General features: G+C 39.3%; 1 protein-coding gene across 3 annotated transcripts in view; it reads left to right on the top strand.

Moving 5' to 3' along the window:
• mfsd10.S (major facilitator superfamily domain containing 10 S homeolog) overlaps positions 1-17,790 on the top strand; it is a 44,023-nt gene that overhangs the window by 5,486 nt on the left and 20,747 nt on the right. For 2 of the 3 annotated variants that reach the window (XM_018235916.2, XM_041574813.1), the window contains exons 2-5: positions 193-377; positions 2,938-3,034; positions 5,746-5,849; positions 9,210-9,368. In XM_018235916.2, coding sequence (XP_018091405.1) covers positions 210-377; positions 2,938-3,034; positions 5,746-5,849; positions 9,210-9,368 — 528 coding nt within the window. In that variant the 5' untranslated portion in view covers positions 193-209. 3 annotated transcript variants of the gene reach the window in all.

Below are 17,790 nucleotides of genomic sequence, written 5' to 3'. Positions count from 1 at the left end.
GCGAGTGCATTCGATACAAGGAAGTTGCTTTTTATGGTACATCTGCAATGGAATGTTGCCCAATAAGTTGTCTGAGAGTTGTATTCAGGGCCATGAGTCAGCACTAATTTTCTTCCTATTTCGCAGTGTGTGTGGGAGGTGAGCCGTTGGAAGAATTTAGAAGACTGATGTGCTGCTTTGGTTATTTTGCAGGCTAGAGAGAAGGTTCAATGGAGGGGATGATGGGAGGCAAGACGGCAGAGACTCGGCCCGCAACCAGTCATGGATCTCCCAGAGTCATCTCTGTAGTGTTTGTGACTCTCCTGATTGACTTGTTAGGATTCACTCTGATACTCCCCCTTCTTCCCTCTATTCTGGAGCATTTCAGCAAATCTGATGTAAGTATAAAAATTTTAGATACGGATGCAGGGCCGGACTGGGAGTAAAAAGCAGCCCTGGCAAAAAAAATAAAAGCAGCCCACACATAAATGCGTTATAGTCTTTTACTTATACACGTGCATATTTTATATATATAGATATATCTATATATCTATATATATATATATATATATATATATATATATATATATATATATATATCTATATATATATATCTCCACACATACATTGGGTTAAAACTGCAATGAATTATATGGTCAAAAAACAACCCCTCAGTGACTAATATCATTATAATTTATAGTAGGGGGTACATTATTACTTATAATACATGAGTGATACTCAGAGTTCCCTGTATAACTCAGCCTGCAGCCTTGTGTCTTTATATGGTCACAGAACAACCCCTCAGTGACTTCTAATATCCTTATCATTTACAGTAGGGGGTACATTATCCCTTATAATAGATGAGTGATACTCAGAGTTCCCTGTATAACTCAGCCTGCAGCCTTGTGTCTTTATATGGTCACAGAACCCCTCAGTGACTTCTAATATCCTTATAATTTACAGTAGGGGGTACATTATCCCTTATAATACAAGAGTTCCATGTTCCAGGCCAACATCCTTAATTTAACCAGTAACCTTCTGTGTGGCACTGTATCAAATGCTTTGGCAAAGTCTAAGTAGATCACATTCACTGCCATCCCAGAATTGAGGTCCCTGCTCTGTGCTGCACTTACCTACACTATCCCCCCCCACTATCCCCCTGTACCCTGATATACACCTCCCATCCCCCCATATACACTCTGTGCAGCACTTACCTACACTATCCCCCCTTTCCTTAGTGCTGCAAATCCACTTTCCCCAAGATGCATTGCTTGTACACCCCAATAAACTGAGCCCTGTGTTACCCTGGTGTATACTGCTTATATGCTCCCTCCTTAATAGATAGCAGTGAGACAGGAGGAGGCTGCATGAACTTAATGCCAGAGAGTGGGGGAGGATTCAAACACAGAAGGATGACAGGACTATGTGGAAAACGAGCATTTTAGGACAGCATCAGGAGTAGTATGCAGGCTCTCAGCATGTGATACTCACATATCGGAAGAGGCTGCATTCAGATCTCTGTGCTGCCCACAAAACTTCTTTCAGTCTCAGCCCTCGTCGCTCAGTCCCCACCCCCGGTCTGCCTCTTCAGCCCTCCCTCTGTCCTTACATGCTTGCCGTATACGTAAAGCAGACGGCATGTCAGGGATTCTGAAAGATAAACTAATTAGGTGGCATAGCAGACAAGAGTAGTGCCGCATCTAATAAGGCAGCGGGCGGCCCACTTGAACACAGAATAGAGCCCGAAAGGGTAAATTACCAGTCCGGGCCTGTACGGATGATGTAACTGTTTAGCCTGTTAATAGCTGCAATACATCCCAACCACAAGATGCACATTATGATGCACCTAAGGCAGGGTTCCCCAAAATATTTAATCTGTGAACCACACTCAATTGTAAAAACAGTTGGGGAGCAACACAAGCATGAAAAAAGTTCCTGGAGGTGCCAAATAAGGGTTGTGATTGGCTGTTTGATAGCCCCTATGTGGACTGGCAGACTACAGGAGGCTCTATTTGGCAGTACACCTGTTTTTTATGCAACCAAAACTTGCCTCCAAGCCTGGAATTCAAAAACAAGCACCTGCCTTAATGCCACTGAGAGCAACATCCAAGGGGTTGGTGAGCAACATGTTGCTTGCGATCCACTGGTTGGGGATCACTGACCTAAGGCCTTAGGCTAAGACCACACAAAGGCCAATATCAGCCTCTACTTGAGCAGTTGCCTCATCTTCCTTTCGCATCCTGAACCATCGTGTCGGCTCCAGCGCTAACACATTTGGTTGATTTCGATGAAGAAACGCAAGAAACACTCCGAAATCCGCTGTATTTCAGCAGTAAGGACCTAGCCTTACAGAATATTTGACTGATTTCCGACTGTTGTTTCAAAGAGAGACTATGAAATTAAATGAAAATTACAATACTACTGTCTGCATTATACAAAAATTAAGGGGTCAGTCCACACGAGCAGATTCGTGGAGATTAGTCGCCCAAGTGACAAATTGTCTCTTCTTCGGGGAGAAACTGCCTTCCCCCTGCCCTCCGCTGGCTAAAATGAAAATCGCCTGCGGCAATTCACACGCGGCGCTTCGTTTTCCGAAGTTGCCTCACAAGGAAACTTTGGGCGACTTCTGAAAACAAAGCGATGCTTGTAAATTGCCGCAGGCGATTTTCATTTTAGCCAGCGGAGGGCAGGGGGAAGGCAGTTCGGGGATATTGTCGCCCCGAAGAAGAGGCGATTTGTCACTGGGGCGACTAATCTCCTCGAATATGCTGGTGTGGCCTGATCCTTAATGGGAACAGACTTGAAGGAGGCACTTCAGTGAGAATTTGGTGTATCTATAACTTTTTTTAATTATCTGCCCAAAAATAATACCATTTTATCTTGTATTCAAACAAAATTTAGTGATTGTGTTACGTGATGTAGAGACAAACTAATAAATGTGTCCTTCGTCCCACTCAGGACAGCCTTTATCAGACAATACAGCACAGTGTTGATTGGTTTGCTTCAGCCATTGGGGTGCCTCAAGAGAGAAAATATAACAGTGTTTTGTTTGGGGGTAAGTATAATATTACTGCAAACCTTTTGTCCTATCACCAATGTCATAGGGAATCATTTTAGCAGCGAGGAATTTATCACAATGTATGTCACCATCAGGGGCCTTACCTATTTGAAAAATTGCTCCTGAAATTTCAGTTGGTCCTACAGGTGTCTGCATTTTTATATTGTTTCCATAGAAACAGTGGTAATAAGAACAATCACAAAGCACTATTTTGGCACTTTAAATCAGTTGCATAAGCAAAGCTCACCGTAGACGTTGAGAACATAGGGTTGTTCACCTTCAAACACTTTTTTCAGTTCAGTTGGCTTCAGATTGTTCACCAGGAATAGACTTTTTCCATTCACTTTCTATTTGTGACCGTTTTTCTAATATTGAAGTGTAAGTCTAATTTTTCACCTTAAAAGCAGCTCTTGGAGCGGCTGGTCAACGACCCTGTAAACTGTTCTAAATTGATAAATGTAGTTGATACATTTGTTATCTTTGTCCCTGCTGAGCAGAATCCCTAAGGGCAAGGCTAGATGTGGCGTTTTTGCTGCGTTTTTACGTTGGGTTTTTAAAAAAGAACAGCCAGGCATAAATACGCATAAAGTGTACTACCACTGAAACTAATGGAAAACGCACTATGGCACAGGACGTTTTTTAGCTGAAACGCCTATACGTCAAGAAATTACCAAAGCAATAGACTCTATGGGATCTGCACGTTTGAAACCACACTTTACGTAAATATGCAGCGTATTTTAAATATGGCGTCCAAATGAAAAACACATGTTGACAATCGCATGTGGTTTCAGTGGCGTAATTACGCCTGGCTGTTCTTTTTTAAAAACGCAACGTAAAAACGCTGCAAAAACGCCACGTCTGGCCTTGCCCTGAGTTTCATTAATGGCAGCTGTTACAATTGATACAATAGTTACTAATATTCCATAGATCCTGCTGAGAAATGTATCAACTAATTGTATCAACTAAATGTTGCAATATTGTAATAGTTCAGATCAGGGGTAGAGAACCTCCGGCTCCAGAGCCTCATGCGGCTCTTCATCATGCTTGCTGCGGCTCAGTCTTGCGGCTTTGCCTGTCAGGTCATATTTACAGCCCTCACACCTGCTGGTGGCTTCTTGAGTGTGCGACCGTGGTAAGCACACTCAAGAAGCTTCCAGCAGGTGCGAGGGCTGTATAGACGTCCCAGGAGTGGCAAGACTGAGCCACAGCAAGATGATTCATCATGGTCCTTACCGTGGTCACACACTCAAGACAAGATGATCAGCATGGAGCTTCAGAAACAGAAGTCACATTAAACAGATGAGAACAATGGCATTTAATAGGGCTATTCAGTGTTTAATTTATTTCAAAGTAGCCCTGCATATACAAAATGCACTTCTGTTTGTTATATTATGTTGTTGTAACAGTTAAAATTAAACAAAGGTTAAAAAAGTTTATAAGCTGTGTTATGTTGTGCGGCTTCAGACTATTTTTCTTTAGTGGGAGAGGGGCAAAATGGCTCTTTTGATAATAAAGGTTGCTGACCCCTGGTTCAGATGCTCCTGGATCACTGAGCTGCCAGACTGAGACACTAGAGACAACAACTTTAGGCTTCAATTTTGGAAAAGCAATAAAAAATGGAAAGTAATTGACCAAAGTTTTTAGTTGTGGTGAAAACAACTAAACTAAAAAAGTTTGTGGAAGGTGAGCAACCCCTTTAAAACCGATTTTAGTGCGATCTGACAGATCTTTCAAATTATCGGGAGGTTAGTGGGCACTAAATGATTGTGCATCTAATTATTTTTCGTCCAACATTGTTCAGAAAATCAATCGGTCAGGTTAGAAAATTTTCATTGTTCACATTGAAATCTATTGTCCAATTGTTTGCAGGACGAAACAGGCAGCTACCCGCAGTTTTCCTGACTTCAACTAGACCATAGGTCTTTTTAGTTGATGGACAAATCATACATTTAAACAATCGTTTCAAGATCTTTTTAAAATCTTAATGTCTATGGCCACCTTTAGGGGCCGATTCATGAAGCTCGAGTGAAGGATTCGAATTAAAAAAACTTCGAATTTCGAAGTGTTTTTTGGGCTACTTCGACCTTCGACTACAAATCGAACGATTCAAACTAAAAATCGTTCAACTATTCGACCATTCGATAGTCGAAGTACTGCCTCTTTAAAAAAAACTTCGACCCCCTACTTCGGCAGCTAAAAGCTACCGAAGTCAATGTTAGCCTATGGGGAAGGTCCCCATAGGCTTGCCTAAGTTTTTTTGATCGAAGGATATTCCTTCGATCGTTGGATTAAAATCCTTCGAATCGTTCGATTCAAAGGATTTAATCGTTCGATCGAAGGAATAATCCTTCGATCGTAGGATTTGCGCTAAATCCTTCGACTTCGATATTCGAAGTCGAAGGATTTTAGTTCCTTTAGTTAATTAACCCTCGATATTCGACTCTTCATACATCTGCCCCTTAGTGTTTACTAATGTTAGGTGTAATGAGAAAGGCCAATTGTGCATTCCACTTTTGAGTTCAATGTCTCAAGTCTCCCACAGATGCTGACAGTGAGCACATTTGCATTAGTTACTAACTTCAGTTTTTTTTTTTTAATTCCCTATTTTGGTGGGATAAATCCTATTCCAACTCAACTGCAGCAGTTGAATCAAATAGAACTGTAATGTGATAATAGCATTAAAATAATTAATTCTTACTTTTCTTCAGGCTTTATTGGCACCATCTTCTCCCTCCTTCAGTTCATCTGCTCTCCACTCACTGGGGCTGCATCTGATTATTTAGGAAGACGACAAGCCATGATGATTACAGCGGTATTTGTTTTACAGTTCTATAATGTAATAATGTTGAGATTAATCTAGAAGACAAATTATTTGAAATTCAAATAAGAAGTATCATCTTGAAGCGGGTTTTAAGAATTTAAACACTTCTTTCCACCTGAACTGTCCTGATACACTTGCGCTTTATGAAGAAGCTATACCCTTCCATAGATGGAGGCATAAACTGGCAGCCCAATGCAATGCATTATTTTATATTGATAAAAGGGAAACAATATTATTTATATGTACTAGTAAGTGTAGTAGAGTAATAGAAAACCAACCCACCCAACAGTCATGACATGATGCTGCCGATTCTTTGTCAATGAATTATTAATTGAGGCTTGTTCCAAATAATAGCATTGTTCCAAATAATAATAGATTGTTGCAAATAATAGCAGTGTGGAGTTCAATTAGTGAGCTCATTCGTTCCGTGAAAAAACAGGTGTCAGTTACGGCCCTTAGTTGAGGAAGAAAGGAGCAAATGATGTGCTGCTTGTTATAGTGCATTTCTCTCTGAAGATCTGAGTCAAATGACTCATTCCAGACATTTTTCAGAAGAACAAGTTGGTTGGAGAGTGGAAAATATATAGAGAAAATGATAGGCCTCTCGACTAAAATTATCTCAAATGCTTTAAAATGGCAACCAGAACCTGAAACACATGGAAGAAAGCTGAAAACAACCATTGGAATGGATACAATAATAGCCAAAGGGCTCAGACTCAGCCAGTGATCAGCTCCAGGAAGATGAAAGAAGGAATAAAATTACCTGTAATACTGTTACAATTAGAAGAAGCCTATGTGAAGTCAAGCTATCAGCAAGAAACCCCCGCAAAGTCCCATTGTTGAAAAAAAGACGTGCTGAAGAGCTTACAATTTGCCAAAGAACACATTGACTGGCCTAAAGAGAAATGGCACAACATTTTGTGGACTGATGAAAGCAATATTGTTCTTTTTGGGTCTAGGGGCTGCAGACAGTTAGACGACCCCCCAAACACTGAATTCAAATCACAGTACAGTATGAAGCCAGTGAAGCCGGTGGCACAAGTATCATGATATGGGGATGTTTCTCATACTATGGTGTTGGGCCTGTTTATCACATACCAGGGATCATGGATCAGTTTCAATATATCAAAATACTTGAAGAGCTCATGTTGCCTTATGCCCAAGTGGAAATGCCCTTGAAATGGGTTTCAACAAGACAACAAACTCAAACACACCAGTAAGTGAGCAACATCTTGGTTCCACACCAACAAGATTGACGTTATAGAGTGACCAGCTCAATCCCCTGACCTTAATCCAATGGAAAACTGTTTGTGAGGCAAAAGCAAGAAATGCAGAAGAATTGTGGAATGTAACAGGTTGTTGGACTCCATGTAACACAGATGTGCAGCAGTTCTCAGAAACACTGTTATACAACTCAATATTAGTTCAGTCATTCAAAGGAAAGTAAAATCTTGAAACATGTTTCAGTTGATACAGTGAATGAAGTTTGTAAAGAAGAATGCAGACATTGCTATTTTTTTAAACAACCTAATATTCCATTTTCTTCACTTTCTGTAAAGGAATTAACACAAATTGAAATAGAATGTGCAGTGTTCCCAATGCATTTGCGTGTATGGAAATAAAAGCTATTACAGGTATCGGACCTCTTATCTAGAATCCTTGGGACCTGGGGTTTTCCAGATAAAGGGTATTTCCGTATTTTGGATCTTCATACCTTAAGGGGCCGATTCACTAAGGGTCGAATATCGAGTTAATTAACCCTCGATATTCGACTAGGAATTTTAGCGCAGATAGTTCGATCGAACGATAAAATCCTTCGAATCGAACGATTCGAAGGATTTTAATCCAACGATCGAAGGACCTTCCCCATAGGCTAACATTGACTTCGGTAGCTTTTAGATGGCGAACTAGGGGGTTGAAGTTTTTTTTAAAGAGACAGTACTTCGACTATCGAATGGTCGAATAGTCGAACGAATTTTACTTCGAATCCTTCGATTCATAGTCGAAGGTCGAAGTAGCCCATTCGATGGTCGAAGTAGCCCAAAAAAAAACTTAGAAATTCAAAGTTTTTTAACTTCGAATCCTTCACTCGAAGTTAGTGAATCGGCCCCTAAGTCTACGAGAAAATCAATTAAACATGAAATAAACCCAATAGGCTGGTTTTGCTTAGAATAAGGATAAATTATATCTTATTTTGGATCAAGTACATGATATTGTTTTATTATTACAGAGTAAAAGGAAATCATTTTTAAAAATTTTTAATTTTTATTACAATAAAGTCTATGGAAGATGGCCTTTCCATAATTCTAAACTTCCAGGATAATGGGTTTCAGGATAACGGATCCCATACCTGTATGAGGATTGTGTGTGTGTGTATATCCAGGCTGGTGCACTCAGAAACCAATATTTGAAAATGCCTGGTTATAGAGATAAATATCCAAAGCAGCAAATGAACCGCACTCATAGGTCTTTTGTAAACAAAAAAAAATTTAATTTTATTTCAACGTTTTGGCTCCAGAACTCGAGCCGTCCTCAGGATATATACAGTACATATAAATGCTTTTATAATAGTGTGTTGATTGATGTCTTTTCTGTCACTTTGCCATATCTTCTCTGTTCTCATTTTCTGCTGCTTATTACATCCATCTTTCTTTCCCATTCATTCTCTTTTTACCTTCCTTTTTATTCCTGTCTCTGTAGTTCTTCCTGACATTCTGTGGTTAGGAGCTGACTATCCCATGGCAGCTAGATACAAAGTTGTACAGTGCTACAGCTACTGTTGAGACAGTAGGGACTACTATGCTGGGACACGCATATGAAACATTATCTGAAGAGATACTTATGACCCTACCATATAAAATCCATAGGCTCCTTATTGGGGCTTGTCTGTAGCTGCTCAGATCATTTATGTACAAGAAATTGGGTGTTTCAGCACCACTTTATAACAGGTTAGTTACTTTGCAACATCCTAGAATCCTATATTCTGAATTGCCCATATTTTTTTTTTGCCCATTCATTGATAAAGCTTTACATTTGTCCCCACTACTAGCTTAATCTAAGTGGAAGTTAACGTAACAGTCTCTCCCTCTCTCCTATTTCTAGTTTGTCCCTCTTCTCTTTATTCTGCAGATTATACCTAATTGCACCTCACAATTTTAATCTCCTAGTGTTTCTGCTCCAATTTAGCTCCCCATTGTGAACAAGAGCTACTTCTTTCTCCATTCACATAAGTACATAGGTACCTACACAGGAAAACCTGCAGGGGATTTGTAGTATTAGAGAACATATATTTTTCAGTATTGCTGCTATCAAAGTTCGTGTGCTGTCTGCTGATGTGTGTCTCTTCAACAGGTTGGGTTAATTTTCTCTTACATTTTATGGGCTATCTCCAGAAGTTTTGGGATTTTCATACTTTCTCGGGTTGTTGGAGGACTAAGCAAAGGCAATGTCAGCCTGTGTACAGCTATAATTGCAGATTTGCCCTCGCTAAAGAACCGGAGCACAGGCATGGTATGTAGATTTTTTTTTTAAAGTAAAAGAAGCTATCAAAACTAATTTGGTTTGTTTGTAAAAAAAAATATCCATGATAAAAATAAAACATGTCTTCTTACTTAAGGAACATGATATTGTTTAAAGATATGGTGTCAGGATGAGAGAGGCCTTTTTTTTTTTGTTCACATAAGAAGGAATCCATCAAGATGACAGTTGCTTTAGATTCCTAAGATTCCAGGAGTGCATGTGCCCCACTATCAACTTTGTAGCTGTACTGAAAAAATGGAACTAAGTAGAAAAGAACAGCAGGTAATGGGTGAGTGATGGTGAATTACATCATGGGACTAAGTAGGAAAGGACAACCCCCATTTTGGCTACCTGTATAGGGAACCCTGGAATGACAAAGCCTTGTTTGGTTTGCTATCTGCTGCACTGTAATGATGTTAAAGTGAACAATGGAAAAATAATCTGCTGTTGTACTATTTACCCAAATCTTTTATATGAAGGATTTGCTGGGATTATTATTAGGTTAAAGGGTTTTTGTCATGATGTTTAAGGTGTAGTTTTTATTTCTAAATTACACTTTAATAATTCACTGTACAATATAAAATCCTGAACCAGCAAGTGTATTTTCTTTAGTTGTGATATTGGTGTGTAGGCACCATCAACTTGCAGTACAGCAGTAAAGAGTGACTGAAGTTTATCAGAGCACAAGTCACATGACTGGGGGCTGCTGGGAAACTGACAATATGTCTAGCCTCATGTCAGATTCAAAACTAAATATAGAAAAATCTGTTTGCTCTTATGAGTAACGGATTTCAGTGCAGAATTCTGCTGGAGCAGCACTATTAACTGATGTGTTTTGAAAAAAAACATTTTTTCCCATGACAGTATCCCTTTAATGTTCACAATGGTAGCGTCATCTCTCCCAGCTTTCTGCTATAACTCTCATTAAACTGAATGTTCTGTTAGGGGATACACCACCATACTGTATAAAATGCTTCATGAAGTGGTATGCAGATTCACAGCGGCCTGTTAAAATGTTACAGCTGTGTTAGTATTATGGTATAGGAGTTTCTCGGTAATACCCAAAGTAACAATCTTAAAAATGTGTTCATTCTGGGTGGGGATAGCTAGTACATGGAAAACACAATAGCAGTATGTAATGCAGCTATCCCAGTGTCAGAAAAGTGGAATTTTTACAGATCTTCCGGAAAATTAGAGGTGTAAACTGGTAAATCTAGATTAGGAATATTTAAAGGAGAACTAAAGCCTTACTAAAGAAGTAGCTTGAAATGTTGTACATTATGTTTTGTGCTTATGTACGAGCCCAAGGCAACCACAGCCCTTTAGCAGTAAAGATCTGTGTCTCCAAAGATGCCCCAGTAGCTCCCCATCTTCTTTTCTGCTGATTCACTGCACATGCTCTGTGCTGCTGTCACTTACTGAGCTTAGGGACCCACTCACATTATATAGTACACATAGAATAGAAATGTCACAATATAAGGCTGATTAGTAATGAATACACATAATTACTACATGGCAGCACAGAAACCAGTGCAATTAGCATCAGAATTTAATAATCAGCAAACCTGTAGCATCATCTTATATTACAGGGGAAGCTCATTTTCTGCTGGATAATTAGTGACGACCCCTAAGTTTAGCTTCTCAACAGCCAATCAGAGCCCACTGAGCATGTGAGTGTCACAGACACTTTCCAAGATGGTGACCCCCTGTGACAAGTTTGAAGTCCTGGATCATTGCTGCTATTGAAAAGCTGAAACTTTAGCCTCGTGCAAGAAGTTCACTATATAAAATATGACATTTTTAGCCATATTCATTTATAGGGTTTACTTCCCCCTTAATTTGAGTGTCAGCAACATCTGGAGAGCACCTGATTCAAAGTGCCTGATGTAGGTGCCTTTCTCATGACCCTGGACCAATAGAGCAAAATAACTTTCTCAGCAGAATCCAGGCTTTACTGAAAATGACTGTTTTTAACCTTGAAGAAAAACAGGTCAGATCATTTATAAGGAGCCAAAATGTCTACCTTTTTCCTCTAAATATTTTATGACATCATTATAGTTCTTTCTTAAGAACCAGCAGTGCCTGGGTAGTCCAGAATTGTTAAAGTATGGTTTATGTCAGCAATGAACCCTTCTATATTCTAACTTGATTTAGAGATTTGGTCGCCCGGCGACTAATCGCCTCATCTTTGCGGCGACCAATCTCCCCAAACGCCTTCCCTCACTCTGCGCCGGCTAAAATGAAAAAAGTCGCCAGGTGACCAAATCTCCACAAAACGCCCAGTGTGGCCTTACCCTTACAGGAATTCCTGAAGTACTTAATGTTTATTTGAATAGCCAGGCTATATTAGATAACAAGGGCCTTATGCAATTCTCAGTTTTCCTCCCATACTCTAAAAATATACAAGCAGGTTAATTAACCCTAATGTGTGTGCGTTTGTGAATGTGATAGAGACCTAGATTGTAAGCTCCACTGGGGCAGGGATGTTAATGATTAACCATCTCTGTGAAAAACTATATAAATAAAGGAGAATCCTATGAATAAATGCAGGACAAACACTTATATAATGATTACTGTGTGTTTGATCAACATTAAAAAAAAAATGAGTGCATTAAAGTAATGAAGCTGTGGTGTTCTCTGGTTTATATACAACATTCAGCTCATAGGTCAAATGACCAACAAAAAGAAATATCATTAGTGGAGTTTTTGTTTCGAGATTATACTTGCAGATCCCCTCATAAATGACTTAGACACCTCACACATAGATTGATATTCCTTTTTGTTGGTCTTTTGACCTATGAGCTGAATGTTGTATATATACCAGCGAACACCACAGCTTCATTGTAATCAGCTTGAAAAAAGAACTAAAATGTTCTGAAAGCTTCCTATGAATATATTAGTTAGCCAATAAAGGCATCACCTTTATACCACTTTTATTTTTTTTATTTCAAAAGGGTTGCCCTGTAACAGTGTAAGAGACATACATTTTGACAGTTGAGAAGAACCATTTGGTTCATTTAACCTGCCCATAAAATTCTTAATCCCGTTTTGGGGATTCCGCTGTGGAGAAGCTAATCTGCTACAGGAGACCTGGATATGACCTTTTTTTAAACCACATTGAGGGTGTTATTTATTTGTCAGAATGACAAAAATTCAAGGTTTTTTTTTACTATAAAATCCGAATATTTAGTGGAATTTTTGTTTTGAGATTTAGTCTACTCCAAGGATGGAAAAATACCAAATCCAAAATTCCAGCATCTCAGACCTACCGAGGTTGAATATAAGTCAGTGGGAGAGGTCCCTATCCTATAAGGAAGTTTCTGTGGTCTGCGCTGGAATTAGACTGAAAATCCATCTATTTCGGGGTTTTCGGGCAAAAATCCCACAAATTTTGGCTTTTCGAGAAAAAGTGAAACCAGCAAAGAAAGAGGGGCACAAGACAAAAAATAGGTTGATCACTCACCACATAGAACAGGTGGTCCAGGTGCACAAGAGGTGTATCGGGCATTCCACACGGGCCGCCAAAGGTAAAGTACAATGTTTATTGTAGATTCATTAAAAAGGAACAATATCTCAATTGACCCTACGCTTTTCGTGCCCCCCAGGGCACTTAACCATGGGCTATCAGCTTTTTCGGGAAAAAGCCTAAAAAAATTGCTCGATTTGGAGAAAAACCCCAGAAAAATAGTTTGATTTGGATTTTCGCTCAGTTTTTTTTATGTTTGTCCCAGATTCAATTAAATGTGCTTTTTAAACAATAAGTAAGGTCCACTCGTGGATTCTAGTTTGGTTGGACTTTTCTTCTTAACATACTCAGAAAAATTCAGATTTTGATAAATATGCCCTTGACTTAAAGGGATACTGTCGTGGAAATTTTTTTTTTTTACAAAATGTATCAGTTAATAGTGCTACTACAGCAGAATTCTGCATTGAAATCCGTTTTTCAAAACAAGAAATGGATTTTTTTATATCTAATTTTAAAATTTGCTATGGGGCTAGACATTTTGACATTTCCCAGTTGCCCTCAGGTCATGTGACTTGTGCTCTGATAAACTTCAGTCACACTTTACTGCTGCACTGCAAGTTGGAGTGATGTCATTACCCCTCCCTCCTACAAGCTGCTGTAATGTAAATAGAGCCTTGTCTGCTGAGCCTGTCAATTGAACAATAGGCAGGAATCAAGAAAAGCTCCCACTGACGCCACTTCAGAAGGACTGAAATAAGATAGTCCTGTGATCACTGCCCCCACTTGCGTTTCAAAAAAAAAATAAATTATATATATATATATATATATATATATATATATATATATATATATATATATACACACACAATTCATTTTGGGCACTGGAAAAAATATTTTATATAGATAGTTTATTATATTTGTTTACACAAAAATGAATGGCAGAACCACAGGAGTACACTCCCAGGACTGATGACGGAATAGAAAAAAAGGATAAAATAAGGCTGACATACTTGAAAACCAGGAAAACTTAGAAGGAAGTCTAGGAAGGGTTAAAATAGCTCATGAAAAGGAGGCAGTAAGTAGTTAATGAAAAAAGAAGTATTGCAGGCAGGAAAGAAGCGCAGTGTGTGTGAGGTGGATATTAGCAGAGGGAACTCACAGCTCCTTTACCTCATCTAGTAACCAGTAAAACTAACTAGGAAGGCAGCAAGGAGAGAAAGTCCCCCCCTCCAAAGGAAAGCAAAGAACAAACTTACAGAACGGCAGGAGCTTTGATAGTGTCTGTGGGAGGAGGGGCTGCTAGTGCAGCTGTAGAGCAGGACGTAGGAAAGTGAAAGTAATTGCTTCCCTGCAAACCATGTGACCTCTTTCCTCCAAACATCACAGGCATGGGCAGAGAGGGGGAGTGTACAGCTAGATTCTCATGTCGTAGTGCGACCTGGCTTTTCATTATAGAGTGGCTGCCTCCAAGCACACAGGTAATGCTGTGCCTGCTGTTAGAGCAGCACAGGATGAATGTGTAATGAGCAGAAATGGAAGCCCCCATGACAAAATACAAACTAAAATAACTTATGCATGGATTTGTGGATTAACATTTTATTTGCCAGACAGTGTTTATGGATGTGTGTTTTTTATAACAATGCAAAAAAAAAAAGTTTAAAATGACGACAGATTCCCTTTAAAAGAAAAAAAAATATTTTAGGGAAAATGACAAAATCAAGGGGGAAACAAGATGTCAGTTTTATTTGGCAAAACATTTATCAGTGCGGTACTTCCTACAGCTGCATCCTTTACACATCACATATGCACCAGAGGAAACAATGGTTGTCTCTATAGTTCATAAATGTTACAAGTTGTTACAACTATTTACAACTAGTTATTTAGTTTTTAGTAACAACTGTTACAGCAATCAGGAATTCTCTCTGTGTGAGCAGGTTAAGAATATATCTAGTTAATATCTAGTAGGGATGCACCTAATCCACTATTTGGGAATCGTGAAAGATTCTGTATCCAAATCCTAATTTGCATACGCAAATTAGGGGAGGGAAAGGAAAAAGTGAACAACATTTTTTTACTTGTTTTGTGACAAAAATTACATGATTTCCCTCACCACCCCTAATTTACATATGCAAATTTGATTCGGTTTGGCCAGGCACAAGGAATCGGCCGAATCTGTATCATGCTGAAAAAATGCTGGATTCGGTACCTAATATCTAATTATTATCTCTTGGAAGTACAAGGGGACCTTGGCATGCTTAGATGGGACACAGCAAGCAAAACAAACATTGGGTTGCAAAATAAAAGTTTGCTTTCTGTGACCATGCTGATGCTGAATTTACATTCTAGACATTGCACATCCTCCACTTCCCTCTTTTGTTTATACAGAGCATTATCATAGATATAAACTACGTTGTACTGGAGTTGCAGGAACTAAAACATCTGTTCCGTGTTCATCACTCCCTCCTGTTTTGTTAAACCGTTTTGTGATGGATCTTACAAGTTAGGGGCAGATTTATTAAGAGTTGAAGTAAAAATTCGAATTTTCAAAAATGCTTTTTGGTCAAAACTCTCAAATTTGAATAGTGAATTAATAGTAACTCAATCAGAATTTGAATTTCGAGATTTATCATACACTGGTCCTTTAAGGGAGAAGGAAAGGTGTTTACGATTTGGGGGTTCTAAATGTTAGGAACCCCAAGTGAATGTATTTACTTACCTGAAACTCCGGGCCGGTGCTGCTATCAGCAGAAAACTGCACCGGCCTGGGGTTATACCAGTGAGAACCACTGAGAGATCCTCTTCTGGCTTCTTCTTTCTTCTCGTGGCTGCGCATGCGCATTAGATGAACTTTAAAGGGATACTGTCATGGGAAATTTCTTTTTTTTATTTTTTATAATGAATCAGTTAATAGTGCTTTTCCAGCAGAATTCTGCACTGAAATCCATTTCTCAGAAGAGCAAACAGATTTTTTTATATTCAATTTTGAAATCTGACATGGGGCTAGACATATTGTCAATTTCCCAGCTGCCCCAAGTCATGTGACTTGTGCTCTGATAAACTTCAGTCACTCTTTACTACTGTACTGCAAGTTGGAGTGATATCACCCCCTCCCTTCCCCCCCCCCTAGCAGCCAAACAAAAGAACAATGGGAAGGTAACCAGATAACAGTTCTCTAACACCAGATAACAGCTGCCTGGTAGATCTAAGAACAGCACTCAATAGTAAAAACCCATGTCCCACTGAGACACATTCAGTTACATTGAGAAGGAAAAACAGCAGCCTGCCAGAAAGCATTTCTCTCCTAAAGTGGAGGCACAAGTCACATGACCAGGGGCAGCTGAGAAATTGACAATATGTCTAGCCCCATGTCAGATTTCAAAATTGAATATAAAAAAATCTGTTTGCTCTTTTGAGAAATGAATTTCAGTGCAGAATTCTGCTGGAGTAGCACTATTAACTGATTCATTTCCCCGGGAAATTTGAAGAAAGAAGAAGCTGGAAGAGAAGCTCTGCATGGTGCTAGAATAACTCCGGGCCAGTGCCGTTTTCTGCTGATAGGAGCACCGGCCCGGGGTTTCAGGTAAGTAAATACATTCACTTGGGGGTGCCTAACATTTGGCACTCCCAAGTGGTAAACGACTTTCCTTCTCCTTTAAGAACTCGAATTCGACTAATCGCCACTTAAAACCTGCAGGTATGCTACTGTATAAGTCATTTGGAGAGGATCAATTTGGTGATATTTGTAGCCTTCAAGGTTTTTTTCAGGTTGTTTAAATTAGTTCGAGTTTAAAAAGTTAGATTTTTTTAAATAAATTTTGACTAGTCGAATTTCGAACCTCACATGAATTTGAAATTCGACCCTTTAAAGTAGGGCTTTCTTCTTTCCTGAAGTAAACTATATTGTTGGTTCCCAATATCTGCCTCACCCTTAAAGTGTTCCATTATCAGTTCTTGGCAGTAATGAAGGGAATCCTTCCTTGAGACCCTGCATTCTTGGCATTTTAGCACAGAGGTTAGGTGAAAGACATATCTGGATTAGCTCAGGCCCTGCTGGAATGTACATGTTCCACTGACGTAAGTGACATATATGGCAAAACACTCCGATAATTTTTTTATTATGAGAAGATATAGAGTCATTTTTGCAATGCAGTCGTTCTTTCCAGGAGTGGACACAAAACAGCTTGTTTTCTGAGTCAGACCTTCCACATCTCAGCGTGATGTTATTACAAGTTCACTGTCAACTACACGAGACCCCATGCATATGGAGCAGGCCTGCTGCAACAACAATTGCACCAGATATAGGATCACTTTGGTAACATAAGAGGATATGGATATGTAATAAGCTTACTTTTGGGTAAATTAGATTACAATGAAAAGCCAAGGGCACAGGTAAAGGATCCACATGTCTAGATAAACGTACAATCCTCCCTCTACTTAACAACAGTTGGGTGTATGACTTGCTTCTCCGTGGCTTGTGCTCTGCCTTCACTTGTTATCCACCCTCTTCTGAAACACGCCAGCTTTACCAGTGCAGGCAACAGTTTATTATATTGTCATTCATTTAAAACACTTTGTAGATCCTTTAAAGGTTTGGCTGGTAAAAAATGAAACAGATTTGAGAGTGTGGAAAGTGTCTGTGACACTCACATACTCAGTGGGCTCTGATTGGCTGTTGAGAAGCTAAGCTTAGGGCTCGTCACTAATTATCCAGCAGAAAATGAGCTTCCCTGGCTGTAATATAAGTTGATGCTACAGATTTGCTGATTATTAAATTCTGATGCTAATTGCACTGGTTTCTGTGCTGCCATGTAGTAATTATCTGTATTAATTACTAATCAGCCTTATATTGTGACATTTCTATTCTATGTGTACTGTATATTGTGAGTGGGTCCCTAAGCTCAGTAAGTGACAGCAGCACAGAGCATGTGCAGTGAATCAGCAGAAAAG

This window comes from Xenopus laevis, chromosome 1S, assembly GCF_017654675.1.
Source record: "Xenopus laevis strain J_2021 chromosome 1S, Xenopus_laevis_v10.1, whole genome shotgun sequence".
Lineage (NCBI taxonomy): Eukaryota > Metazoa > Chordata > Amphibia > Anura > Pipidae > Xenopus > Xenopus laevis.
The sequence above is the reverse complement of the archived record's forward strand: the minus strand, read 5'-3'. Positions and strand labels throughout refer to the sequence as shown.